The 26,220-nt window shown below is 38.0% G+C and overlaps 2 protein-coding genes across 2 annotated transcripts; one reads left to right on the top strand and one right to left on the bottom strand.

Moving 5' to 3' along the window:
* Window positions 1-1,546: 1,546 nt before the first annotated feature.
* Window positions 1,547-24,828, bottom strand: LOC126811779 (uncharacterized). Its single transcript, XM_050537678.1, has 5 exons — window positions 24,498-24,828; window positions 9,455-9,825; window positions 8,493-8,635; window positions 8,067-8,376; window positions 1,547-2,712 (listed from the first exon to the last, which is right to left on the bottom strand). The coding sequence occupies exons 1-5, from the start codon at window positions 24,644-24,646 to the stop codon at window positions 2,489-2,491; spliced, it is 1,197 nt and encodes a 398-aa protein (XP_050393635.1). The 5' UTR covers window positions 24,647-24,828; the 3' UTR covers window positions 1,547-2,488.
* Window positions 13,011-15,702, top strand: LOC126811782 (leucine-rich repeat-containing protein 69). Its single transcript, XM_050537680.2, has one exon. It carries the CDS (start codon window positions 13,020-13,022, stop codon window positions 14,055-14,057), a length of 1,038 nt encoding a protein of 345 aa, XP_050393637.1. The 5' UTR covers window positions 13,011-13,019; the 3' UTR covers window positions 14,058-15,702.
* Window positions 24,829-26,220: the final 1,392 nt, after the last annotated feature.

The raw sequence follows: 26,220 nt of genomic DNA, 5'->3' as shown, positions 1-26,220 counted from the left end.
TACGTTTCTGACCCCAACCCTGTATACCACGGATAACTTATCTTCTCAACCAGATCAAATTAAGAAGATCATTGCCCGACTGAGAAAATACAATGACGTAATTATTTAACTAATTATGATTATGTTTCACTCATTTTGACCAGATGACCATCTGCGGAGTCGGTCTATACTCGGTAAAATATTAGGCCCATAGGCTTATTCTAAATAAAAGAATCGAGGCTTTTCTTTTTTTTTTAAAAAAAAAAAAAGATAACCACGTACGATACACTTCCATGCCGGACGAACTTATAATTCTCTTTAGTATTTATTGTTTTGTATGCAAATTAGTTTTATATAATATGCCTGTTCTTTTATTGAGATGAAACGGGGTTTTAACGTCCTACTCTTCTGCACCAAACAGGCTAAAGAATACGGACATACATCATACAGTGGGTTATGAGGTAAAGTTTGCCCGGGCAGGGGTGTCCCGCTTACTGTAAAGGGCTGTTTTAAGTGCACGCCAACGAGTAGCTTATACCGGCGGACTTCGGTGTTTTATTCAACCAAAAGACTAGGCGCTATTGAACCCGCCATGTTAATCCCCTCGTTTTGCAACACCGACAAGTGGAAACCAGGATGGAAAATCCTCAAGAATTTCTTCGGAAAACACCGCGGAAACCTCCTAGTACCCACTAAACCACCCACACACCATTCTTTTATTAGTAGGTCTAGGCCTAAATATATGAAAAATGTAGTAGACTATGCCGATCTATGTAGTCGGGTCGTTGCCTGTGTCCCAATCTTTTCCATAGGCTATATTGTTAAATAAATAACGTTGTTGTAGGATTGGGTCGATTCGGTCCCCAGTGTTTATTAGGCCTTGGGTTCAGAAGTTTCAGGCAGTGGGCCTATTCTTGATTTCTAATTAACCTTAGGCCTACTGGCCTACGATGATAGTAAAATTTTGCCACGGATTTGCAAGGAACACAGACGGGCAAAAGCAACAAATTCAGTTTTCTTTCTTCATTCCCAAACCTCGGCCATAAGTTGACCTTAGATGGACTCTGCATTACAACCACCCTTTCAATTCCCGTCGGGCACAAATTTACCGCCCAAACCCATTCCTTTTGGTGTGAGATTATACGCCACATTGATTACGGCGATGACACTGACACATGACGTAATAAGTGACGTTTTACACAAGGGTGTTGTATTCATTACCCAGAGCGATAAAAATAACGTTTAAAGAAGAAGAGTTGCCTACGTGCTGATATTGTCTGTTATTGTCTGAACGACGACCATCTGTACCCGGCTATTATAAGCAACGGGAAAGGGTGACTTCTTTCTAATCTGTCACAGCAGTGAAACATGAATAGAATCGTAATAACCCTCATTTGAAATGATTCAGATTACTGTCTTCATAATCCTGGCTCTCTGTTGAAATTTGACTTAATTGATTATGCTTTACAACTAATAGATTTATGATAACTAATGTATTTATGATAACTAATGGATTTATGATAACTAATGGATTTATGTTTACAGAAGTGATTAATGAGATCTTGTCACTTTTTTTATTATTTTGATTATTAAAGATTAAAGCTCCTCCATAGGCCAAATGACTGTCAAAGAAAGGTAATAATCCAAAAACACCCAGGCTCTAAATCATATACTGTCTAACTGGTGCCTTCTTGATCATAAGGCCTGTCAATGATTCAAGTTGTGTTTTCGATTCCCAGGTCGAACGAAAACAAGGAGGAGGGTCGCTGGTTTTCTCCCGCTCCCCTGGTTTCCGCCCACTGCTAAATACGAGGCCTACTACGCGCAGCGTCGCAAGCGAATTATTGAAATAAAATTATAACCATAGGTTTGTGTGCTTTCCTTGGCCCTTGGACATAGACAATATAGACAAATTAATACCAGAGTTCTCATTATCGATCCCGTCAAGTCTCACTGTTAATTATTTATAAATACTAAATAGAATAGATCTTCATATTTTATTGCTAGCTTGTATGACCGTTCTGGTTTGAAGACGCCAACCAACATGCAAGGTCAGGATAGCAGATTTTAATGGGCACGACCCCTCCCCTACCCAAATCCCCCCACCTGTTAAATAATTGCAAAAAGGGTACTCTCCGAAGAGAGCTTTGACTTAAGGTACCTATTTATTTTTAAAAATTATCTCCGTCAAAACATAATGCGAGAACATTTACAAGGGTGCATAATTTCGATAAGTACACGGTATGATTTCGAAAAACATACGCGAAATCAAATTCTTGTTCTCAATTTGTAATTAATAATGTCAACTAATAGGCAGTCTCATATTTAACGCAATTAGGATAATTCTACGCAAATGGTTCATGTCTCCACCAAAAACATCATGCCAGACAAGGCGCCAACCTCATCGCACAATTTTTGACAAAATTTAGTGTCAATTTGTACACGGTATGATTTCGAAAACATATGCTAGAAATAAAATTCTCTGTTCTTCATTTGTAATTAATTAATGTCAACGAATAGGCATTTTCAAATTTAACGCAGTCCGAATAATTTTACGTAAATGGCTCATTTGATGCGACGAAAGTTCCCGCCACATGCTAAACACTTTTCCATTGGATGCCAACTCTTGTAATATATCATTTGATTGGATGAATCGTAAGGACGTGTTATATAGAGAATGCGCCGTCAGTTTCTTCGAGGTTTCATCGTTGGCTATAACAAGGATTATACTTCCTGAAACGAGACAAAATAAAACATAAGATATTGGACAAGAAATTAGATATCTAAAAATCCAGAATGTGATGTGTAACAATATTAAGGGATAACAGAGATCAGTTTCGCACATATAGGGTTTATTTACATCGGAACAGAATATAAAACAGCTACATAAATTAAACAGAAACTAAACGATATAAACGATAACATTAACTTGGTACATTAATAGTTTACGATAACCATTCCGCCCCTCCGCCGATCTCCACTCTCCTCTGCCCAACTCCACTCGTCTACCTATCTGCGTCTCGTGTCTTTAACTGTTAGTCAACTCGTGGTTATATACCTTTCAGCTGGTTCTACACACACAAGATCATAACTATATTTGGAGTTTACAAGTTATCTTAATTTCGCTAACTGGTATAAATTATTCCGGTCATATGTACATTGTCCATACACGTGGAAGTGGCAATTTTTAATTACCATACAGTACCTACGTGTTTAGAACAAAATGTATTGTTGAAAAACCAATATCATATATTATCAAAACCAGCCGGGGTCAATAAGATCACTGCATCTAAATTTTATAAAATAGAAAATTGAGCACTTTTCACATTCCTATCCCACCCACGAGTTATTTACTAAAGTAAATCACAAACTAACACAATTCTCGCAGGTGGCACACTGGCTACACAGATATTAAATGATGACACACACAATAAAATAACATCACACACGATATAAATAAGAGAGTATGCGTCAGACGTTGGATGTGGGGAGTTTTTCTACTGTACTTTCCACATCTAGCCAGCGACGCATGGACTGCTTGGTGTTAAATATTTCCCGGGAGCCGAGTTGACTTAGTGATATGCGTTGGCTCGCTAACCAGGAGTCCCGGGTTTTATCCCGGTGTTGGTCGAGAAAGTGACTCAAGATATTCCGGCGGGATATCCACTTGTCAGACTTGCAGGAAGAAGGGCCTGGCAAGGAAAAACGTCTGGTCGTTCGCATGGATCTAAACCCAGGGGTACCATGTACACGTTGGCGTGAACGTAAAAGAACCATTGACACTTGGAATTCGACCAGAATTAGGAGAAAACGCCGCTGTCCTGGCAAAATTTACCTCATTGTAGACAAGTTCGCCCCCATCTAAAGACCGACTTGATGTACATTTACCATTAACAAGATGAAAATATACAAATTATGGACTGGTTGACGTATTGATGACGCGGCATAAGCAAATATGCTCGTATAGAATACACCACTGGCAATATTCCATACCCCCACGCCTTTTTCAATTTTGTAGCTAGGAGTATGGGGATTATTTATTCTTTAAATTTACACTATCTGAACTATTTGCACGAAATCTTAACGCTATAGGAAAACGAAGAATTTGCCATCGAAACATTGAAAAGATCATTTGTAATGGGCATATTAATACACTCTTACTGAATCCTGCTTATTTCCTGCCAGACACTTCATTTCTCAGAAAACACTTCTGAAAGTTCAAACGGAGATATACTAAAATTGGATAAAGTAGAATTGAATATAAATTGCGAACAATGGGGGCGTAAGCAGTCGAATTCACTCCAACAAATATATCATAGAAACTGATATAAGATACAAGGAAGTTTTAGCTCCGATACGAGAAAATGACCAGTTTTGTCTTTTCAATAAATCAAATTTACACCATTTTTAAATTGCCTGTCTCGAATTGCCTAGATGAAACAGGAAGGTTGGCAACAGCCCCGAGATTACTTAGGCTTTTGAAATCCAAGGTCAATTCACACTGTGGTTTCTGTTTATAGAAAGCCCGAGCGAGCGAAATAAATGGTGATTAACGTCCACTCAACGCAAACTAGGTCATTTTGGGAACTGAGAGAGAGAGAGAAATGGGGTTTAACGTCCACTCGACACAAACTAGGTCATTTCGGGACTAACATATGGTTTAATTTTATTTCAATAATTCGCTTGTGCGTAGGGGTCTTTAGCAGTGGGAGGAAACCGGAGGACCCGGGGAAAACCCACGAGGCTGGACAGGCGACCCTACTCCTTGCCACGTACAACCGGGGATTCGAAACCACGCCAGTCGACTCAATGACAGACTTTATGATACAGCGCGCACGCTAACCATTCAGCCATCCAACCCCCCCATTTTGGGAACTAACATTTTTAAAAATCGGATTTCAATAATTTGCTTTCACTCAGGTGTCTTTAGCGGCGGCGGGGGGGGGGGGGAGGAGACCACCCATGAGGTTGAGCAGAACACCCAACTCCTTGTCACGCGCAAACTTGGAATCGAAACCATGCCACTTAACTAGGTGACGTGACAGACCTTATGCTCTAAAGTACGTGCGTTGGATAAACACGACCACTAAAAAAAACTCTTGTCAAAATATTTTAAACTTCCTAGAAAAGCAAAAAATATGTAGGAGATTGCATTATCTGTTGCAACAGAATTGCCAGCGGGATAGAGTGAATTGCTGTCATTGTATAAGGAAACGTATATCAATCTTTACATCGGTTAGCAGTCATTTTATGTACTGGGGGCGAACAAACCAGCAAATTAGGCTCTTAAGAATCAGCAGAAAACGACAAAAAAAGTTCTAATTACATTTACGACTCGATGGCACTCACTTTGTTTTTCTAATCTGACGTCAGATAATTGACAGTTTAGAATTAGACATTTACTATATTCTGAACGTTATTCTTAACGATCAATACTAAAACTCAATTATCTCCATTATTTCAACATTTTGGACGTTAGAACTATTTTGGAGCAACCGATAGCTTTCTGGTTCAAATAGTAAGTGGAGGAGGACCGCACTACATGCAAAAAACAACAAAAAACCCCAAAAAAACCAGCAAAAAACGATAAGACATGCTATACAACAGATATGAAATCAAGTGGAAGTGGAGTGAAATGAAATGGGGTTTAACGTCCTACTTTTCTGCACCGACTGGGCTAATGAAGGCGGGCATACGCACAGTGTGCTTTGGGGGATATTTGCCCGGACAACGAAGCCACTGACAAGGAGAAACCGTGGCGGAAAATCCCAAGGAACTTTCTCAGCCAACACAGAGAGCAAACCCGAGACCTCCTGGTTAACGGGCCAGCGTCTTACTCAATGAACCACAGCGGCTCCCCAAAACCACACGATTAACCTTTTGACCACAGATATCAAATAAAGTGGAGTGAAATGAAATGGAGTTCTGCACCAACCGTGATCACAGAGGCGAGAATATGACAAGCAGTGTGCTTTGAGTATATACCAACCGAACGACTAGAGGTTTTTCAATGGCCAGGTTTAAATATTAAGGCCATCTGCAGATTTCGTCAAGGTTGCGAGGTGTAATTTATAGGGTTAAGGTACGCGATTGTTGACGATTATGGGCTAGGATCAGGGTTAGGGTTAGGTTTCTGCATAACTGATAAGGGGGAAACCATACTGACAAACACGAAGGAACTTTCGCGGCCAGCACGAGAATCGAACCAAGATCAAGACATGATCTTATTAAGAACAAGATATTGTAAATCGCTGTTCATAGACTTTTTATAAAATGAAATGGGGTTTAACGTCCTACTGTTCTGCTCCTACTGGGCTAATGAAGACGGGCATACACCATATACATTGTGCTATGAGAGAAATTTTGCCCGGGCAGCGGCACTACTCTTGTTTCGAATCCCAACTGCCAAGGGATATTTTACGTGTACTCCAATGTACACATGGGTCCTCGGTTCTTCGTACCATCCGAACGACTAGACAGCCCTCCGTTCTGAAACCACGCCGGAAAATTACGATGAACTTTCTCGGCCAATGATGCAGGGACCGAATACGCGACCTCCAGGCTAGCGAGCCAGCGTCGTACCTAAAATGAAATGAAATGGGATTTAACGTCCTACTTTTCTACACCGATTGGGCAAATGAAAACTGGCGTCCGCCATACAGTGTGCTATGAGGGAAATTTAACCCGGACGCTGGAAAATCTTGGAGAACAATTGAATTCATTCTGACCCCCATCCACCTTTTTTATTTTGTCAGCCTTGATAACACCAATGACACCATCTTAAAGCCTCGTGATCGCTTGTCTGATAAACAAATAACAACTGACATATCGACAAGAGAGGCGGGGAGACGTAAAAACAAACAATTCACACTTTTTAAAACTTGTCGTCTGCATACACGCGGTGACATAACAATAAGTTAAAGGATTATGACGTAGTAATCACACCCTTGCGTTGTTTCAGGAGGTCACAAACGTGGCCATATGCGTCACGTATATTTAAATGGGGGAGAGAAAACACATATTTCGTCCATTTAAATTCAAAATTCATAAGTAATTTAGTAAAAAACCCGCACTATAGAAATAAACACAAAAATGGACAGTATTCTGTTTATTTAGAGGACCTGACAAGGACAGTGTCTAGTTGTTCCGATAGGACAAAAAATGGGGTCCCGTGTACACCTTGACATGCACGTAAAAAAACCCTTGACAGTTGACATTCAACTGCTGTCCGGGCAATATTTTCCTCGTAGTGTATCAATCTGTTTCAAAGAGGATTACGAAAGTCTTCTAATATCTCTGTAAAAGATGTGACGTCACATCACGCGGCGTCAATCACTGGCCCAATGGTGCGTGCATTGTTTACATAAGATGTTACTGATTCGGGTAGAACGGCGCCTTTTACCCATTTTAATACCCATTTACACTTAATAGGAAATATTTTTTACCTACAAATACTTCAAACGGCTTTATTTATTTTTCTAATACATAAAAAAATGTTTTAGAATTTAATTTGTCGGAGGAAAAAAGTTAATATTTGTGGCTCACATTAAGTCGCATCCATGCCATCCTTATCAGTGATGGGGGATCACGGTGGCTAAGTGGGTAAGGCGCTGGCTCGCTACCCTGGAGGTCGGGTGTTCGATCCCTGCATTGGCCGAGAAAGTTCATCCAGATTTTCCGGCGTGGTTTCCCCTTGTCAGTGATGCAGGACGGAGAGCCTGACAAGGACAGCTGTCTAGTCATTCGGATGAGACGAAAAACCAAGGTCCCGTGTACACATTGGCGTGCACGTAAAAGATCCCTTGACAGTTGGAATTCGATATAAGAGTAGGCCATAGTGCCGCTGTCCGGGCAAAATTTCCCTCATAGCACACTGTATGGCGTATGCCCGTCTCCAATAGCCCAGTTCGGAGCAAAACTGTAGGACGTTAAACCCCATTTCATTTCATTTCACTTTTCAGTGATTGAAGGGGCCTAGCGAATATTCACTGCTGACCAGTGTGATAGCGTATAATATGGCGTTTATGCCCGCTGAAGCAGAAAAGCAGGACGTTAAACACCATTTCAATCATCCATCCATTACTTACCGCCTAAAGATTTTATATATCTAATTGTAGATATCTGTATATCATTATCCATTTGACGACAAAACCCAAAAGTAGACTTTTCATCAATTTCCGACACTATTAAATACAGCCGAGTTCTTGGTATTTGACGCAATACATCGTGTTTTTCGATGACGTAATGAGATGGTGTCGTTAGCTTTACGTCATCGAGGTTTTTAATTGCTAGGTCAATGAAGGTTGATATAATATTGTTATTATCTCGTTTGAATACCACTACACATAGTTCATTCTTTAAAGATATCCCATGTTTAGGAGAATAGTTAACTCCATTCTGAAAAAAAAAAAAAATCATCAGTTTACCAATAAAAATCTATTTTAGCTATACAAATACTAGGGGCGTAAATGTTTGGGGGGGGGGGGGGGTACACGGGAACTTTTTTTTCTTACCTTAGGTTGAGGTGACTCTTTTTCTTCATGTTGAAGTTTCTTCTCCTGGCCACGCATTCTTAACTGTAATGCTTTGACTTGCGGTTTAAAACGTAACAACAGCTCTAATATAATAACTAGAATAATTATAAACCCAATAGATTCTGAAAATAAAGAAAATAAGTTATAGGCTACTTAAAGTAGGTGTACCTTTCGTCTTGCGAGATATAGAGAGACAGCGGGTTTAACGCCCACTCGACACAAACTAGGTCAGTTATTGATTAACATTCGGTTCAATTAATTTCAATAATTCGTATGCGCGTAAGGGGTCTGTAGCAGTAGTAGGAAATCGGAGCACCAGCGATTCTACTCCTTGTCACGTACAAGCTTAGACTCGAAAACACACCACTTGACTCAATGCTAGACCTGCTGATCTAACGCGCACGCATTGGACCACTGGACCCCCCCCCCCACACACACACACATACACCCGTTTAGAGTTGCCTTATTGAAGTTACATTGGATCGTTCGTTCGTTTTGTCGTGGGAACCGCGGAGGCTCAGTGTGTAAGACGTGGGTTAGCTAACCTGCAAGGCACGTGTTCGATTCCCGTGTGTTCACCGGGATTTTTCGATGTGTTTCCCCCTGGGCAGTGGTGCAGGACAGAGGGCCTGGCAAGAGACAGTGTATATAGTCGTTCGGATAGGACGAAAAAACGAGGCCCCGTGTACACATTACATTGGCATACACGTTAATGATCCCTTGGCAGTTGGAATTAGATATAAATAGGTCGTAGTGCCGTTGTTCGGGCAAACCTTCCCCCATGGACATAGCACTCTGTATGACATATTCCCGTCTTCATTGTAGCCCAGTCGGGGCAGAACATCCGCCGCTCGAGGATGATATCACAGACAAACTACTTTGGACCAGGGCGTTTGTTTAGATTTTATAAAAATATATAAGAAGATATCGGATCTATTTACCATCAGAATATAACCTAGCAGAAATATCGTCGAATCTTTTCTCTAAGTGTTGATATCTTTTGTTCATCTTTTCTAAACGATCAATGAAGCTAGCCAACTTTTTATCTAGAAGTAAATTAACATAACTCTGGTTATTTACTTCACGTTCTATCGATAGCCTAGCAACCACCTGATCTTTAAATGCCATTTCTAACAGTTGGAGTCGATTTGCCATGTCAGAGAACACCAATTTCCATGGGCATGCGTCCCCCTCTGACGCAGTAGCAGCACAAGCAATGTCTTTGACGTTGGTACCAGGGTCAAGACCAACGTCTGGTGACGCACAAATCCATTTAGCTGATAGAATAATTCCAAATAATGATAGTATGGCACTGAAATAGAATTTAAAAAAAAAAATCCATTAATTTTGTAGAGTAAATGTACCATTGTATATTTTTCGTATATACAGCACAGCTGACGTTCGGCTTGGAACAATATTTATTCATTTCTATGAAACTATGGCAACATACATTGTATAAGTTTTACATAAGAAGCCGAATAAATTCATTTTCAAATCTCAACAAAGGCCCAAACAACGTAATATCTAGTAAGTTTGGTAGGAATCCATCATGTTTTTTACCAGTTACGTTGAAAAAACGCGTGAAAGGACGAACGGACATATTATTAATATGAACAAAGCAATTATATAATTTAGATTGTTTCCTTGACTGGGAGCGAGAATTATTTTTATTTTTTTTCGGCCGTAGCTCACTGCTAATCTGTTTCACAGTGATAATGCGAAAGTCTTCTTTTAACTCTGTACAAAATGCCTGACCTTTAAGTTCACGTACAGTATAGGTCTACCCGTGACGTCACATCATACCAGGGGCGTGCGTGACCAATGATTTTGCATGAGGAACAAATCACGTCCGGGCCTCCCAAAAATGATATTTATATGTGTATGCGGGGTTGAGGGGCCCGGCCTTCCAGTGCTGTCGGGTAATATTGGGCTGTGTGAAACGTCGATTTGTAGAATACCTGACCCACGGTATTTGTTTGACACTGGTTGAGCATTATGATAATGATTATAATGTTGAAAAACGCATTGACACCGCGTGATTTTTTGCCATTTGCCAGGGGGCGCAAAAACTCAAGTGGGCGCAAAAACTCAAAACCATGAATAAAAGTTCGTCATTGCGCCCCTGCATCATACGACGTCGATAACAGTAGTTAACACACACATTGTGTAAATTGGACGGAATATATGGACCGTATGTCGTAGTAACTTCAGATATATAATATCCTCCAGTATCTGCCAAACGAAACCATTAGCCAAGACTATCACCAAAGGGCTTAAATTATGCCAAACCCAACATGCCATTTGGTGCAGAACACTTCGTAGCTATACTGGAATTAATAGTTTTTTTTATAATTGATAAAAATAAACCTATAGTAGACACTTTAGAAAAAATCAATAAAAAAATTAATGCAAACACAATAGAAACGTTCGACTTTTCTACTTTGTATACTATGCTTCAACATGCAGATCTTAAAGATAATTTAGATTGGTTTGTAGATAAAGCCTTTAATGGAGCTTTCGGGAAAGGCAGAAACTTGGTGGCCATTTATGCAGAAGATGCTAAATGGATTGTAAAACGTCGCAATGCCGACACTGTAGTTTTTGATAAAGAAAAATCTCAAAATATCATACATTTCCTTATTGATAATGCCATATTTGAGGTTGGGGATCAGATAATGCAACAAACCATTGGATTGCCAATGGGAACTGACCCCGCCCCATTTATGGCAAACGCCCATTTATATAAATACGAATTCGACATTCAAGACCATAAAAGAAAAACAGATTACAAAGTAGCTAAAAGTCTAAACTATACCTTCCGATACATTGATGACATAACACCTATCAATGATAACGGAAATTTCAACAAATATAAAAGTGAAATATATCCTCCTGGACTAATATTAAATAAAGAAAATTCCGGTACTATAAATGCATCTGTTCTTGACCTTAACATCAATATAATTAACAATAAATTTAATGTCGGTATTTTCGACAAAACGGACAAATTTGGTTTTGAAGTAGTAAAATACCCGTCAATCTATAGTAACATACCAGATACCACTCTATAAGTGTTTTCTATTCACAGGCATTACGATTTTTGACAATATGTAGCCTAACGATAAAGATCTATTTCTCTCCCGAATAAAATCTCTGTACTTTAAATGCACTGCCAAAGGCGCTACACAATTACGCATTTTAAAAGAAATTTCAAAACTTCCATTACTTCAACATACCAAGTTTGACATTTCTTGTAAGTATATAACCGACTACATACTGGATAATAATGATCCAATTTAAATTTTATTTTAGAGTTTCTGTAGTTACCTAACCCTGTCTGAATTACCTCCCTTAATGTTATGCCTTTATAAATACACTTACATAGTACGATTTCTTCAATATACCTGTTTTGCATTTCTTGTGTGGGGTATTATATTAATATATTAATATTGTACAATTACATAACTTAATAATTCCGAATAGTCGCTAGAACTTATGTTTTTTTAAGCTTTTAACGTTATTTTATCTGGATTATCTCCCTTATTATTGTGATTTTTTGGGGGTACTCGATTGAACGTTCCGGAATTGAATTCCTTCAATCCCCAAAATAGTGACAATCGAGTGAAAAGGTGGATTTCGGGCTACAACGCATGCGTCGACTGAATAAGTTAATATCACAACCAACCATGCAGCCGAAACCCTTTAATTACGTCACGATTCTACTCCACCACCTCCGTTGTCGGGACTGACAGAACTGTGACAGAATTGAATTCCGCGTTATTCGATTGCAATTCTGTCAATTCGGGACGTTCTGGACCGTGAATCGAGCGTCCCCTTAGATATGACGTCATTCTCAGTCAGCAGACGGCTGTCCCTCGAGACAGTCTACATTTCCTACTTGCTTCTCTGTATTCAGTTTTGTTTTTGTTTTTTTGTGACTATGGAACATGTACCCTATATGTATTAAATACTGAAGCGTTTCTTTATTGAATTTAAGAGTTCAGTTTAGACTACTTTTTTATACTTTTCACCTATGTGGTTACTTGTATAAGTTGAATTTTACTACATATGCTTACAGCGCAGTGGACGCTTACGGCTAGCCCCCGGATCCATTCACTTTTTTTTAATTGTCTGTATGTTTGTGTTTTCCTGAGTATGATGTCTTGTCCGTGTATTTGTCTTTGTGTAAATTTTGTGTGGTGCAGACCCCATGCACTTACTATTAAACTTCGCATAGGCCTACTATTTTATATATATCCATTTACACTAAATATGAAATATTTTATATCCAGATATAGATCTGCTTCCAACATATTTTTCTAAAAATGGTTTAGAATTTAATTTGCAGAAGAAATACGTATACTGAGAGCCAATTAACCCGCCCCGTAGCGACCAAGCGAATATTACTGCTGATCAGTTTGGCCCACTGCGACTAGTTAATCAAGTCAAATATATTATACGAAACTAATGCTATCGCCTAGCTTTGTGTACCTGTAGCAACCAACAATGGCGGACACGCTTTTATTGAGAGTGTTAAAATCGAAGCCAAATCAACTAAAATTAAACAACCAAAAACTACAGACAATTCCCAAAATCATCGGAAAACTTGAAAGACTAACTTTATTGGACATAAAGAACAATAAATTAAAGGATCTGCCGGATGAAGTGAGCCATTTATACGAGCTAACAAGTTTGAATCTTGGAAACAACGAATTTGAGGAGATTCCGCAATGTGTTATATCGCTCACAAATTTAATAAAATTACACGCTTTTGGAAATAAAATTAGTAAAATTAACCCTGTTTTATTTGACAGTTTGGAGAATTTAACATTTCTGAATTTGAATGGCAACAGATTGACTGAAATACCCCCAGAAATATGCAGACTCGGAAACCTAAAATTCTTGAGTATTGACAATAACAAAATTGATGGATTTCCTCTGGAATTCTGTGCTTTGACACAGTTAACAGAACTCCATGCAGCAGGAAACAACATTTCCAGTCTTCCGTTAGAATTTGGCTTTTTGACAAATTTAGAACGACTTCATCTTCAGAAAAATAAAATACGTGAGTTACCGGAGAGTATAGGAAAATGCTATAAGTTACGTGTCCTGGATATCGCAGCGAATGAACTGAGAATTTTTCCCACAGAGATTGGCGCCATTCCTTTAAAAGAGCTCTATTGTGAAGAAAATCCGCTTTTACAACATATACCAGTTCATTCCGTCCAAGAAGAAGAGGTTTTAGCTTTGAAAGAGATCACTGCACGATTTATAATGAAAGAATTGAAGGACAGATGGTCATATTTACGGAAGTGTATTCGCCACTATCCTGATATAAGAGATATGTTATCACAAGCTAGTAAATGTGCAGTTTGTGGAGAATCTTTTCTCAATACCTGGTTAGAATGCGTACGATTCATCAGCACAAAACAGAACTTGAAAGTATCGAATATGTCCGGGTCTGTTCCGGTTAGAGCTCTGCTGTGTTCATATAAATGTTTTAACAGTGCAGGTCATGATTATTATGGTGTTGCATTCCCATAGCATTCAATAACATTGTTATGAGCAAACAAAAACATTGTTAGTAATGTTAGTGATATGAAAATTTACTGTATATTACTCAGGATTTACCATGTACAGTTCTTGTAAAAAATTTTCTAATTCAAATCTAATGATACTGTCATTATAAGTTCTGTACCAGTATTAATCATACATCAGTTAGTATCATGAAAGGTGCCGTATAAAATAATATTTACCATATACTACACACATGCCTGGATATAAAGCACCTGTCACAGACATTGTCAAGTACAAATTTATCACATAACATACATATATTTCATTATTAAAAAATGTTATGTGATATTTGTGTCTATGTCTGTGGCAGGTGCCTTATGTCCAGGCGTGTTTCACACCAACGAATAGCTGTGACTTTATTCTAGTCGTTATATGCAAGCCGAGCTGGTGAGCGATATTTGTCTAAAGATTAGATAAATCATGGACATCCATGGATAAATCTACTCTACTGGCTGACAGACATCTTCCTTGTTGCAGTGTAAGCTTTAATTAATTTTATGAAATGACAGTTCTGTTTACAAATAAGTTTAGAGGGCGCCATCAGACAGAGATAATCTAATTAACTACATGAAAGACATATATATTCCGAGGCACTGGCGAATTTGTTTACCTTGAGACATTTGACTATAAATTTCAGGAGTTGCAGTACAATAAAAAATTAAATAATATATATATATGAGAGAGAGAGAGAGAGAGAGAGATGGGGTTTAACATCCACTCTACATAATTTCAATTATTTCGCTTGTGCGTAGCGGTCTTTAGCAGTGGGAGGAAACCGGAGGAGACGGATAAAACCAACAGGGTTGGACAGGCGACCCTACTCCATGTCAACTGGGGAATCAAAACCAGGTCTGTTTACTCAATGACAGACCTTATGATACAGCGCGCATGTGCTAACCATTCCCCCCCCCCCCCCCCCCAATATAATATGTATGTCCTAAATTTTGTCTCAAGATATGACCTCTTTTTGTCTAATTTTAACTCAGCATGAAGAATTGGTATTGTATGGATTGAGTATTAAGTATGGTTTGGGTACTGTATAAATTGTACAGATTTATGTTATTTATTTTTTACAAAAATATATATTGTTATGAATGAGTGTATACATATTAAAAGATGAAAATCAAAAATTGTAAAAAAAAAAACCTTGTTGTTGATAAAATTAAGACCTGAAAAAGGGAGAAAATATCAGAAATCATTGTTATCAGATGTGTTTTGTTAATCACACAGGAGGACTACATTTTTTGTTGTTGATAAAATTAAGAACAACAAAAAGGCGAAAACATCAAAAATCATAGTCTATGTCAGATCTGTTTTGTATAATCACATAGGCTTACATTTGCTGTTTAATTAATAATTTATTATAAATCAATAAAATCTCTGATATTTTTCTAAAAGCAGATGCTTTTCTGTGAAAATCTGATCATTTATTCTTTTCAACTCATTTTACACAATGTGAAGTTCACTCACAGCATGGAACCCTTCATTAATAGTATACCCTGGCAAGAATTCAATTACTTTGTAGCAATATTAAAAAATTTGTAGCTATTTTGAATTCACAAAGCATGAGAGTTTGTGAAATGAATATATGACATATCATTGTAATACTGAAATAACCTAGTTTTCTTTAGCTTAAAGTTTAACTGAAAATCTGTCTTCATTGTATTTATGATTTATATAACTGCAGTTTTCTTCTCAAACCTTTCTTGGATTGTTGACCTATAAATAATGAAACACATTCAAATTCAGAAGTGTGCATTGTTTTCAAATGTAGTTGCCACCTTTGTAAGTTAGATTACAACAAAATACACCCTCTTTTGTCCCAATTGAAGGGGTGGGGGTGTCAGGTGGTGAAACTATAAAGTCTGTTTAGTTGAGTAGCATGGTTTCGATTGCCCCCTAAACACTGAAACTGTAAGTGAAACTATAAGGTCTGTTTAGTTGAGGGGGTCAAGGTGGCTAAGTGGGTAAGACGCTGGCTTGCTAGCCTGTAGGTCGGGTGTTCGATCCCTGCATTGGCCGAGAAAGTTTGTTCAGATTTTGCGGAGTGGTTTCCCCTTGTCAGTGATGCAGGATGGATGGCCTGACAAGGATGGGATGGAAAACCGAGGTCCCGTGTACACATTGGCGTACACATTGGCGTGCACATAAAAGATCCCTTGACAATTGGAAGTTGAGATAACAGTAGGCCGTAGTGCCGCTGTCTGGGCAAAATTTCCCTCACGGCACACTGTATGGCGTATGCCTGTCTTCATTAGCCATGTTCGGAGCAGAACAGTAGGACTTTAAACCCCATTTCATTTCTGTTTAGTTGAGAAGCATTGTTTCGATTCCCCCTAAAGACCCATACGCACAGGCGAATTATTTAAATAAAATCTCTCTATCTCCCTCTCTCCCCCCTCTCTCTCTCTCTCTCTCTGTCACTCACTGATTCTGGCCTCTCACTTTATGATTTATGAACATAAAACTTTTAATTTTCTAAATGAGAATTATTTCAGTCTAAATTGAATGTTTAGAAAAAGCTGAGTAGCCAGTAAACAGAAATAGTGTCATCCATTTATCTTGTGGCAGATGTTTCAGTGTTTGCCACATAAAGAACTTTCAAATGAATTTGCTTTATATGTTTCACATAATCTACACGTATTGTGTTTTAATATCGATGGCCTTAATATGTACTAGGGAGTCACAGTGGCTCAGTTTGTAGCCTAAGGCACTGGTACGGTCATGGTATCGACCGAGAAAGTTCATCTGAATTTTCCGGAGTGAATTCCTCTTGTCAGCTCCTAGGAAGAATGGGACGAAAAACCGAGGTCCCGTATACAAATTGGTATGCACATAAAAGAACCCTTGACCATTTTAATTCGTAATACGGAAAGTTCATCTGGATTTTCCGGAGTGAATTCCTCTTGTCAGCTTCTAGGAAGAATGGGACGAAAAAAAGAGATCCCGTATACAAATTGGTATGCACATAAAAAAAACAATGACAATTTGAATTCGTAATACGGGCAATGAATACAGGATTCAGTAAAAATCAAAAACAAACTCACAATAGAAAAAAAAACAAGATAACAAATAAATTCAATTTAAAACATGATTCTAACATGATCCCCTAGAATCGACAAAATAAAAAATATTCATTGTTGAATAACAGACAAATAAATCGTCATCTCTTTTATTACCATCACAAAAGTTATAGCATCCGATAAATAAAAATCTTCGAGTTTCAATTTCTACATATAATTAGGTTTAGGGAACGATGATATGTGGTGCTCTCTATCGACCAGTTCAACCTATCTTATATTCTGTCTGTAGAAGAAATCCTCTAATGGATTCTTTTATGGTTATAATAGATGGATTGCTTTAGGTCGAAAGCTTTTTAAAGATGACTCGATTTTGTTTATAAATCTTGGACATTTAAAAATTCCAAAGAAACAAGTACAATAGCAGGCTACTAAATGGACGTGGTTATCATCGTCTTCATTAGCACACTCGGAACAGAAAAGTAAGACGTTAAACCCCATTTCATTTCATGACGTCATCGCTACCATCTTGGAATTGTACGGGCATATCAAAAACCAAAGACAGTCAATCGATCTGCAGTTTTCCTAGGAACGCATGCCAAGTTTCTTGTCGATCGTACTTAAACTGGCGGAGCTTCAAGTTTATTTTTTAGGAACGTCGCCCCCAAGAACAAGATGAGCAGCCCTTGCTTGGGGACTATAGATTCTAGTCAAAAAAGATTTTATTTTAAAATGTTGTGAAACAGGAAAGTCGTCATGCAAAGACCTTCGAAATAAAACCACAAACTAATCTCTTATTTGCATTTCTTTGAAAACAAATTAAACGGGCTTGCAAAGAACAGATTTTCTATGTCCTTTGAAATAAACTGAAACGAGACTGATAAGATTCATCAAAGAATATAAATTGATGCAAAGTAAGTGAATGACAAAGTTGTGGTGCACAATTATATCTGACGTCACACAATCTGCCTTTTGGTTATTTGACCAGCTCTTTTAATTATCACAGTAAACGCTCCCCTGAAGGCTATAGATTGTCAGCTTAGCTCGTTCTCGTTGTTAAAGACATTCTGTTATTACCTGGCTTAAAGGGAATTTCCTGTTATGTAGAACATAATATATGTCGTTGTCGTTTACATGATCTACAGTGATATTAAACAGTCTTCACTTCATTAAGTAAGCAGACATATCTGTTCCTTTTCTAACAATATTGGATTAGGAACTACACAGATATTGTCTGTCGCCATATCACGGACGCCATATCTCGGGGCAATATATATCATTCATGTCAATTCATCGACAACATACCTGACAGCCACAAATTAATTAGAAACAGACAGGGTAAACTCCATCAACTTCAGAAATTTACGCCCCCCCAACCCGCCATAAAAAAAACCCCCGGAATACTATATGGACCAAAAACCGAGTGTGACGTTACCGCCGCCATCTTGGAATTGTGGCATCTTTTCAAATTTGTTGCACAATTGTCCAAAAAACTAGGATGCTCCTTTCTCCAAACGAGTAACTTACCAAACAGAATAACTAACGTCCCACTTCTGCCCTGAATTTCCGGTAGCCACGGTGGCTCAGTGAGTAGGACGCTGGCTCGTTAACCTAGAGGTCCCGTGTTCGATCCCTGCGTTGGCCGAGAAAGTTCATCGGTGTTTTCCGGCGTGGTTTACCCTTGTCAGTGATGTAAGACGGAGGGCCTGACAAGGGACAAAGTATTATAGTCGTTCGGATGAGACGAACAACCGAGGTCCCGTGTACTCATTGGCGTGCACTTAAAAGAACCCTTGACATTTGGAATTCGAAATAAGAGTAGGCCGTAGTGCCGCTATCCGGGTAAAATTTCTCTCATAGCGCACTGCATTGGCATATGCCCGTCCCCATTAGCCCAATCGGAGTAGAACAGTAGGACGTTAAACCCCATTTCATTTCCTGGATTGGCTAATTAAGTGCAAGATACAATTTACTTGTTTTACATGGGAAATATGATGTCTTATTGGCAACTATAAAAGGATTTATATTCGAAGAGCTTGTAGCAGTCTGTACCTGACAAGCTTGCTAGCTGTTTCTAATGTTTCCGCTAGGATCAGATTATGTCGAACCATCACTGAGTAAATTAATTTTATAACAAAGCGAAAAAAAATAGAGCAAGAATAGCCAGAAATTGTATCAGAGTCGAAATGGAGCGCCTATAAGTTCTAGATGTTGTTTTGTTAAAGGCGTATTATGTTAGAGCTAAATCTTCCTATTGCAGTTTTTTTTTAAAATTTATTATTCACATAACAAATATCTTGAAGCAGGGGATTAAACCACTTTCCATTTAATACTCTAATTTAAAAATGAATAACTGAGATTTGTTTATTACCCTAACAATGGTACTTGACAAACCGAGACTATATTGTGAAAACTTCAAAAACTGATATCTTCGCTCATGCAGAATAGGTTAATTTGGCTACAGTTTTCAATATATTAATTTTTTATTATCTATTTTTCAACTTTTATAGTAAGAATGATCCCCCTTTGTATAAATCTTTTATGCATCTTTAATAGCTTTAACTTGATGTCACTACAAATTTAATTGTTAAGAAAATATTTAATCATTTCCATAATAGATCCTGGAATAAGATAATTGCACATATCAATGAGTGAATAATATAATTAATATGGAAGGCAGATGAGAGCATCAAAATGTTCTGACAATGTTCTTATTCGACATTAAAGACGAGACGCAAAACTACAAACTTAATTTTGAACAAAATAAACCATGGTCATTACATGTTAGAATAAAAGAATTGAATAAACCAATGGATGGAGAATATGAATAATATAAATAATAAGTAAAACAGAAAATGTGGCTGTGTAGGGCATTTCGCGGTCGGAAAGAGAGGTGGAGAGAGAGAGAGAGAGAGAAATGGGTTTAACGTCCACTCGACACAAACTAGGCCATTTCCGGACTAACATATGATTCAATTTTATTTCAATAATTCGCTTGCGCGTAGGGGTCTTTAGCAGTGGGAGGAAACCGGAGGACCCGGGGAAAATCCACGAGGTTGGACAGGCGACCCTACTCCTTGTCACGTACAACCGGGGAATCGAAACCCCACCAGTTGTCTCAATGACAGACCGTGTGATACCATTCGGCAAGCCAACCCTTTTGGGGTCGGATTGGAACATCTAAATCAGAGGGGTCAAACATGCGGCCCGTAGGACAGATCCGTCCCTCCAAGGGTTTAAATGGAAGTCATTTATTGTCGTTTTCCGGTTTCAGTAAGACTTCTGTACTGTATGTATAAATATCTAAATATGTATAATTTTATGTATTGCATTGTAATATAATATGTAACGATATTTGTCAAATAAATCAATAAAATTTTCTTTATCTTGATATTTTTGTATATCTCCGGTCCTCTTGATGTAATATTTTAGTTTGACATCCTGATCTACATATATATGTTCTGACAATGGTATTACTTTGTTTTCGCCATTAAGGACCAGACGCAAAACTAGAAATTTGATTTAATAACATTCCATGGACATGATAGGTGTTACAATAACAGAATTACATAGAACAATAGATGAATAATATGAATAAGAAATTAAATACAGATAGTTCGGGCCATTCTGGGTAAGATAATTCTTTGTTTCAATAATTTGTTTGCGGTTGGGGTTCTTAAGCATTGGGAGGAATCCCCACCATGTATAGGAGAAAATTCACAAAGTTAGACATGCTTTCTCTACTCCTTGTCACGTCCAATCGTGTGATCAAACCGACAACCGAACTGATGCTAGAACAAATCAATTTCCTGATTACGGTTGAATCTTGTTAAGAAGGACAACAAGAGGCTGTGTTGAACACATAGCGGGACAGATCATGACGACTTTTCCCTAGTCGGCGTAGTTTAGAAGAATGAATGAATAAAATCGAGTTTAACGTCCTGCTTTTCTGATACATACGGGCTAACCAAAGTTTACAAACGATATCAAACAGTCGTGTAAAGGTAAATTGGTGAAATATTTTTGGCGATTATTCTTTTTTATAAGTTTGTCTCCACAGGCCTACATTTTGATGAACTAGAATCAATACCTCCCCCCTCCTAATTAAATAGCTAGATATGGAATGAGAATCAACCGATTGTACAGAAATCAATATAGACGTATATGTATTTAATGTAATTGGAACAGGTGTTTAAACAGTTCAATACTAATTAACTTTAAGGAGATCTGCTACATTAAAGATTGTGTTAATCAGTAATCTGTACATTAAAGGAGAACTCACTACATCAAATCAACATGGGATTTTTACGGCTTCATTATCCTGGTAAGAGCAGAAAAGTAAGACGTTAAACCATAGACGTACCGCCTCGATGACAGACAGAACCCGAAATGCCCGAAAAATGGACGCCTATGTTCTATTATTTCGTTCATTTACATACTAAACGTATTAGTGACAATCTAATTAAAGTAACGATGAGTCATTTTCATTTTTTCGCTATAATTACAAATTTCTCACGACCTAATCCAAGCTAATATATGTACTCAGATTGATTATTTAACATTTAAAGATGCATTAAGTAAGATGTCGATAAAGAGCGGACAGCTTTCGTTATAATAGTTAAAACAAGCGGTTTCCATGCAAGAAGATATGCCCGTATTTTGTAAAAGATGGACGAAGAATATGACTACAACCCTTATTAGATCTCAAAAAATAAACAGTCACTATAGTTGTTCCGAGACATAACTTAAAGCAATATGGGTATAGGTCCTTCAGATTATGGAATGAACTTCCACAACAGATCAAACATCAACAGACTTTTAATCAATTTAAATCCACACTAACGACTTTCCCGTTTCGACAATTTTACCAGTAGAGCCATTACTATACAAGCGTTTTGAGCATGTGTCAATATGGAGAAGACGCTATATAAAACCTCATTATTATTATTATCAATATGCTACAAAGCCATTTTCGTACAGTGGAGCCATAACCAAGAAGTTACGTTTCGATATGCGCCAATGTCGACAGGAAGCGAGATCTTTGGGTTATAATCACAAATCGGATAAACATTGTGACCTCTAGAGTGTCAAATGATATTGATAGGGCTTACCCATCCGTTCGTTCGTTTCTAGAGTTTAACGTCCACTTTCACCAAGGGTGATATCGTAGACAATGGGCTTACCCGAATGTCCGCACTTTATATAGAATGTTGATGACTATTCCAGTAAGCTCGGCCCAAGTCGAGCGGACCTTCAGCATTGAGAATCACGATGGGTGAAGAACGTCTGAATGGACTTGCGATATATTGAATGTGAATTGGCTCAGACAATCGACTTCTCTGTTATTTAAGGTAGCTAAGTCTCTAACTCAATATCATCCAAAGTCTTCGACATTGAAAACACGAATTATTAGTCAATTTAAATCAACATAGATGTTGTGATCTTACCGTAAAAAGATGGGCTTCCGATATCCAATATTTAAGACAAAATAAACATTTTGCCATTGGTACACGAATCGTGTACCATAATGCGTTTCAGCGCCATTTGTAACAAGTTTAACAAGGGACTCGAAGAATGAAGCTAGACATATTCCACAAGTCATGTCAAACGGTGACCCTATATTCTTATGTTGGGAGCATGCGCAATAAATACTATCGGTGTAGACTGGAATAACCGGACGCTAGAGATTGCCATTGGATTGAGACTTTTGGCGTATTTCGTCGATTTGAAATTAGAGTAATACTATCGGTGTAGACTGGAATAACCGGACGCTAGAGATTGCCATTGGATTGAGACTTTTGGCGTATTTCGTCGATTTGAAATTAGAGTAAAACGGAAATGATTGAATGTAAATCAGTTTATATACATTCATATTATATTATTATATGCGTTGCGACCCATTTGTGCCAATTTCCAGGTCCCAAATATTAGCGATTTAGCTCCTTTAAAGATGGTAATTACATGTATGGATATAATGACTTCTCTGTTAGTATATATACTCTTCAAAAAGGTAGGGGATATTCAGAAACAATACAAAACTGCGGAAATGCCCTGCTGTTTTTATTATAGGTAACCAGTGTATGTTAATAACAGGCCAATTACCTACACTTTCACTCGCAAAGAGATACACTGTCAAAAGTGAAAATGGACGTTTTTGATTTTTGTCGTAATAATGAGTAATTGCTCTACCAATCCTCAGACATTCAGCAATTCGTCGTGGCATGCTCCTAATCAACCGTCCAATCACCATTTGGGGCAATCTGACCCACTCCTCTTGCAGTGCCACGGTCAATTCTTGCAGTGTTGTCGGTTGGCGTTGACGTCGACGAACACGTCTCCCGATCAAATTAAACGTAACACACCAAAGCAAAGATACGCTAAACAGTAAATCTTATGCAAGAACCGATAGGAAGGCAAACATGGATAGGATAAACCAGCAAGCGGCAGCTTTCATCAACCCTTTCTTGAAGTGTCAAATCTGACAATGTGTATGACGCTATTGTGTCGCACATGCAGCTCAGTGGTTCTGTTGGGGCGATAAGTTCTTCATCTGTGAACATACTCTCAAGCATGTCAAGTGTCCATAACTATTTATCATATCACAACCTGCATAGGTATTTGCATTTCAATATCCTCTACTTTTTTTGAAGAGTATATATGGATATAATTGTTTAACTACACATTGTATATACATACATGTATGGATATAACAAATTCTCTGTTATTTGATTGAATAAAAACGTTTCGTAATAAGTCAATTAAGCCCAATTCACTGCACCTTCCCAATATTTGGGCCGATTGCGCTACGGTGATAAAACCGGGATCGATCCTAGGTAAACCTTGACCAATACCGGCGTTATCTTTATGTGATACGAAAACAAGATCATTAAATAACAGACAATTATTTATATAACGTGTATCTTATTGTGTATACTTAATCCCACTTCTAGATGTTATTAGAAGCAGTATGCATGTTTACCCAGTGCCGAATCCTAGGACCTCAAAATATAGAGTGTCTCCGGCCAGTATACTGTCATACGCCTTTCTTAGATACACTGTTGTCTTAAACATCCGTCATCATTCTTGGCTTTGCCCAATTGTATTTAAAACTCGCAGTCGTGAGACTGGGTGATTGAGGGTGGGGATGGGGGCGCTCTTTAGTTTTAGAAACACCAATAATAGTTCTAAATGCCGACATCTTAGCTTGTCATTTGTGAGGTTTATTCAGTTATAAATCTGATCAATAACGGTTTGTATTAACAAACTCTAATGGTAGAAAACGCACTATGTTTTCGAGTGGTGCCATTAATTAAATAAATACTGGCTGAATGTTATTGTTTTTCAATTTGGGAGCTTGCATTGATCAAACAATAATAAACACACCTACCCTATTAATTTAAGAGTCTGTATCAATGATGTCTCCTTCAATCTCAGCATAGCCGACTCTAGTTTCTCATTTGACAGTAAATCCTTCCAGAATTGACGCAAAGATCCCGACATTTGTGACCGCGAATGTCCGTTTACTGCCTTCATCATGCTGCCTTCTGCTTCGGAGGAAACGGTAGCAAAAGACTTAGACGACACAGATCCGATCAAACAAGAGAACAGGATGTCAACCCCCTAATCACACGACAATCCTCATCATCCAAGACATGTATAGGAAATACCAAACTATTATTATTATTATTTATCCTATCTCAGCCATCAATACATCGCAGTAACATACAGCACTAATATTGATTTCTGCCCGACGCGTGACTTGAAGTCGGCGTTCAGTGCCAACAACGTGGATCCAAAACTCACAAATGTCATCTAGATTCCTTTATCGATATATTGGTTTCTACGGCAACCAGAAATTAACAGCAGACGACACAATGAGAGAAATCATTGAACAAAACTGGCTAATAATAAGAAAAAAATAACTAAATTTCCGGTTTATTTATGATGCAGACAATTGACTATTCCAATATTTGTAAATATATCGGCTTATTCATGGTCAAACGCAAAAGAAACAATTTATTTCGATCTATGATACGAGGGGGTGGGGAGGTGGAGAGGAGAGAGAGAGAGGGGTCTTGTGCAGTGGTTGGAAACTGGAGGACCCAGTGAACACTCACTACTTTAGACAGACTACCTTCATTTTTGTCACGTTCAGGCGACCTTAAACTTTGTCACTTTCAAGTCTGGGATAGAAACCACACTGGCAGACCTTATGACCTAAAGCGACGGCGTTACACCATTCGGCCTCCCAGCCCTCTGGGATAAAGCGATTTAATGGTTCAATATGATACCAATAATTCCCAAAATATACCTCTTCTTTTTAAAAAAAACCCCAAACAAATGACAGTTGACGTCAAAGTGATTAACGCCTTGTGTGACATAGCGGTATTTAACGTCCGCTATCACCGAAATGATATCGCAGACTGTTACATTATTTCTTCTCTCATTTTTACAACGCTAATAGTGTCTGAGATTTATGTCTCGATGTTCTTTGGATATTCATAGGTTTCCTTCTCTGGTTAGGTCATTCCACTTCGGCTTTTTAAGAGCGGAATTGTCGTGTACATAGAAACTATAAACATGTTTATGGTTTTATGATATTGTTTCTGCTCTGCAGATCAGAGATAACCTAATTGAAAAACCAAATAAATGATCAGAAATATTTTATTGAACTATTGAGAAATATCATGTTATTGACCATGTGTTTATTTGCTTTGTCAAAATTCCCGATTTTTTTAACAACTACCGTTCTTGTAATTTTATGTGTAAAGACTTTCATAGAATTTTTCGATAGGGCATTGTATCTATTGTAATGTACTAAAAGTATCTAAATTTGGAGATAGGTCATACATGTTTCTTTTTCTCCGTTTTCTTGTTTTCTAAATAATTATATATCTAATTATATAATCTACAAAACAGTTGATATTACGGAAACAATTCCTTTCCTCGTTCCTTCTCCTCCTCCTCCCAATGATGATGATCATCATCATGGCCAAAGTAGAAGTCCATCCTTACAGGCACTTGTATGTTACAAATTATTACAAACGTTGCTTCCCAGTCAAGGTAGCACACGTCTCCTTGCAGCCTCGTGGTTCGTGCTGTAATACTTT

The sequence above is a fragment of the Patella vulgata genome, chromosome 2 (genome assembly GCF_932274485.2).
Source record: "Patella vulgata chromosome 2, xgPatVulg1.2, whole genome shotgun sequence".
NCBI lineage: Eukaryota > Metazoa > Mollusca > Gastropoda > Patellidae > Patella > Patella vulgata.
This window is presented reverse-complemented; position numbering and strand designations above follow the sequence as displayed.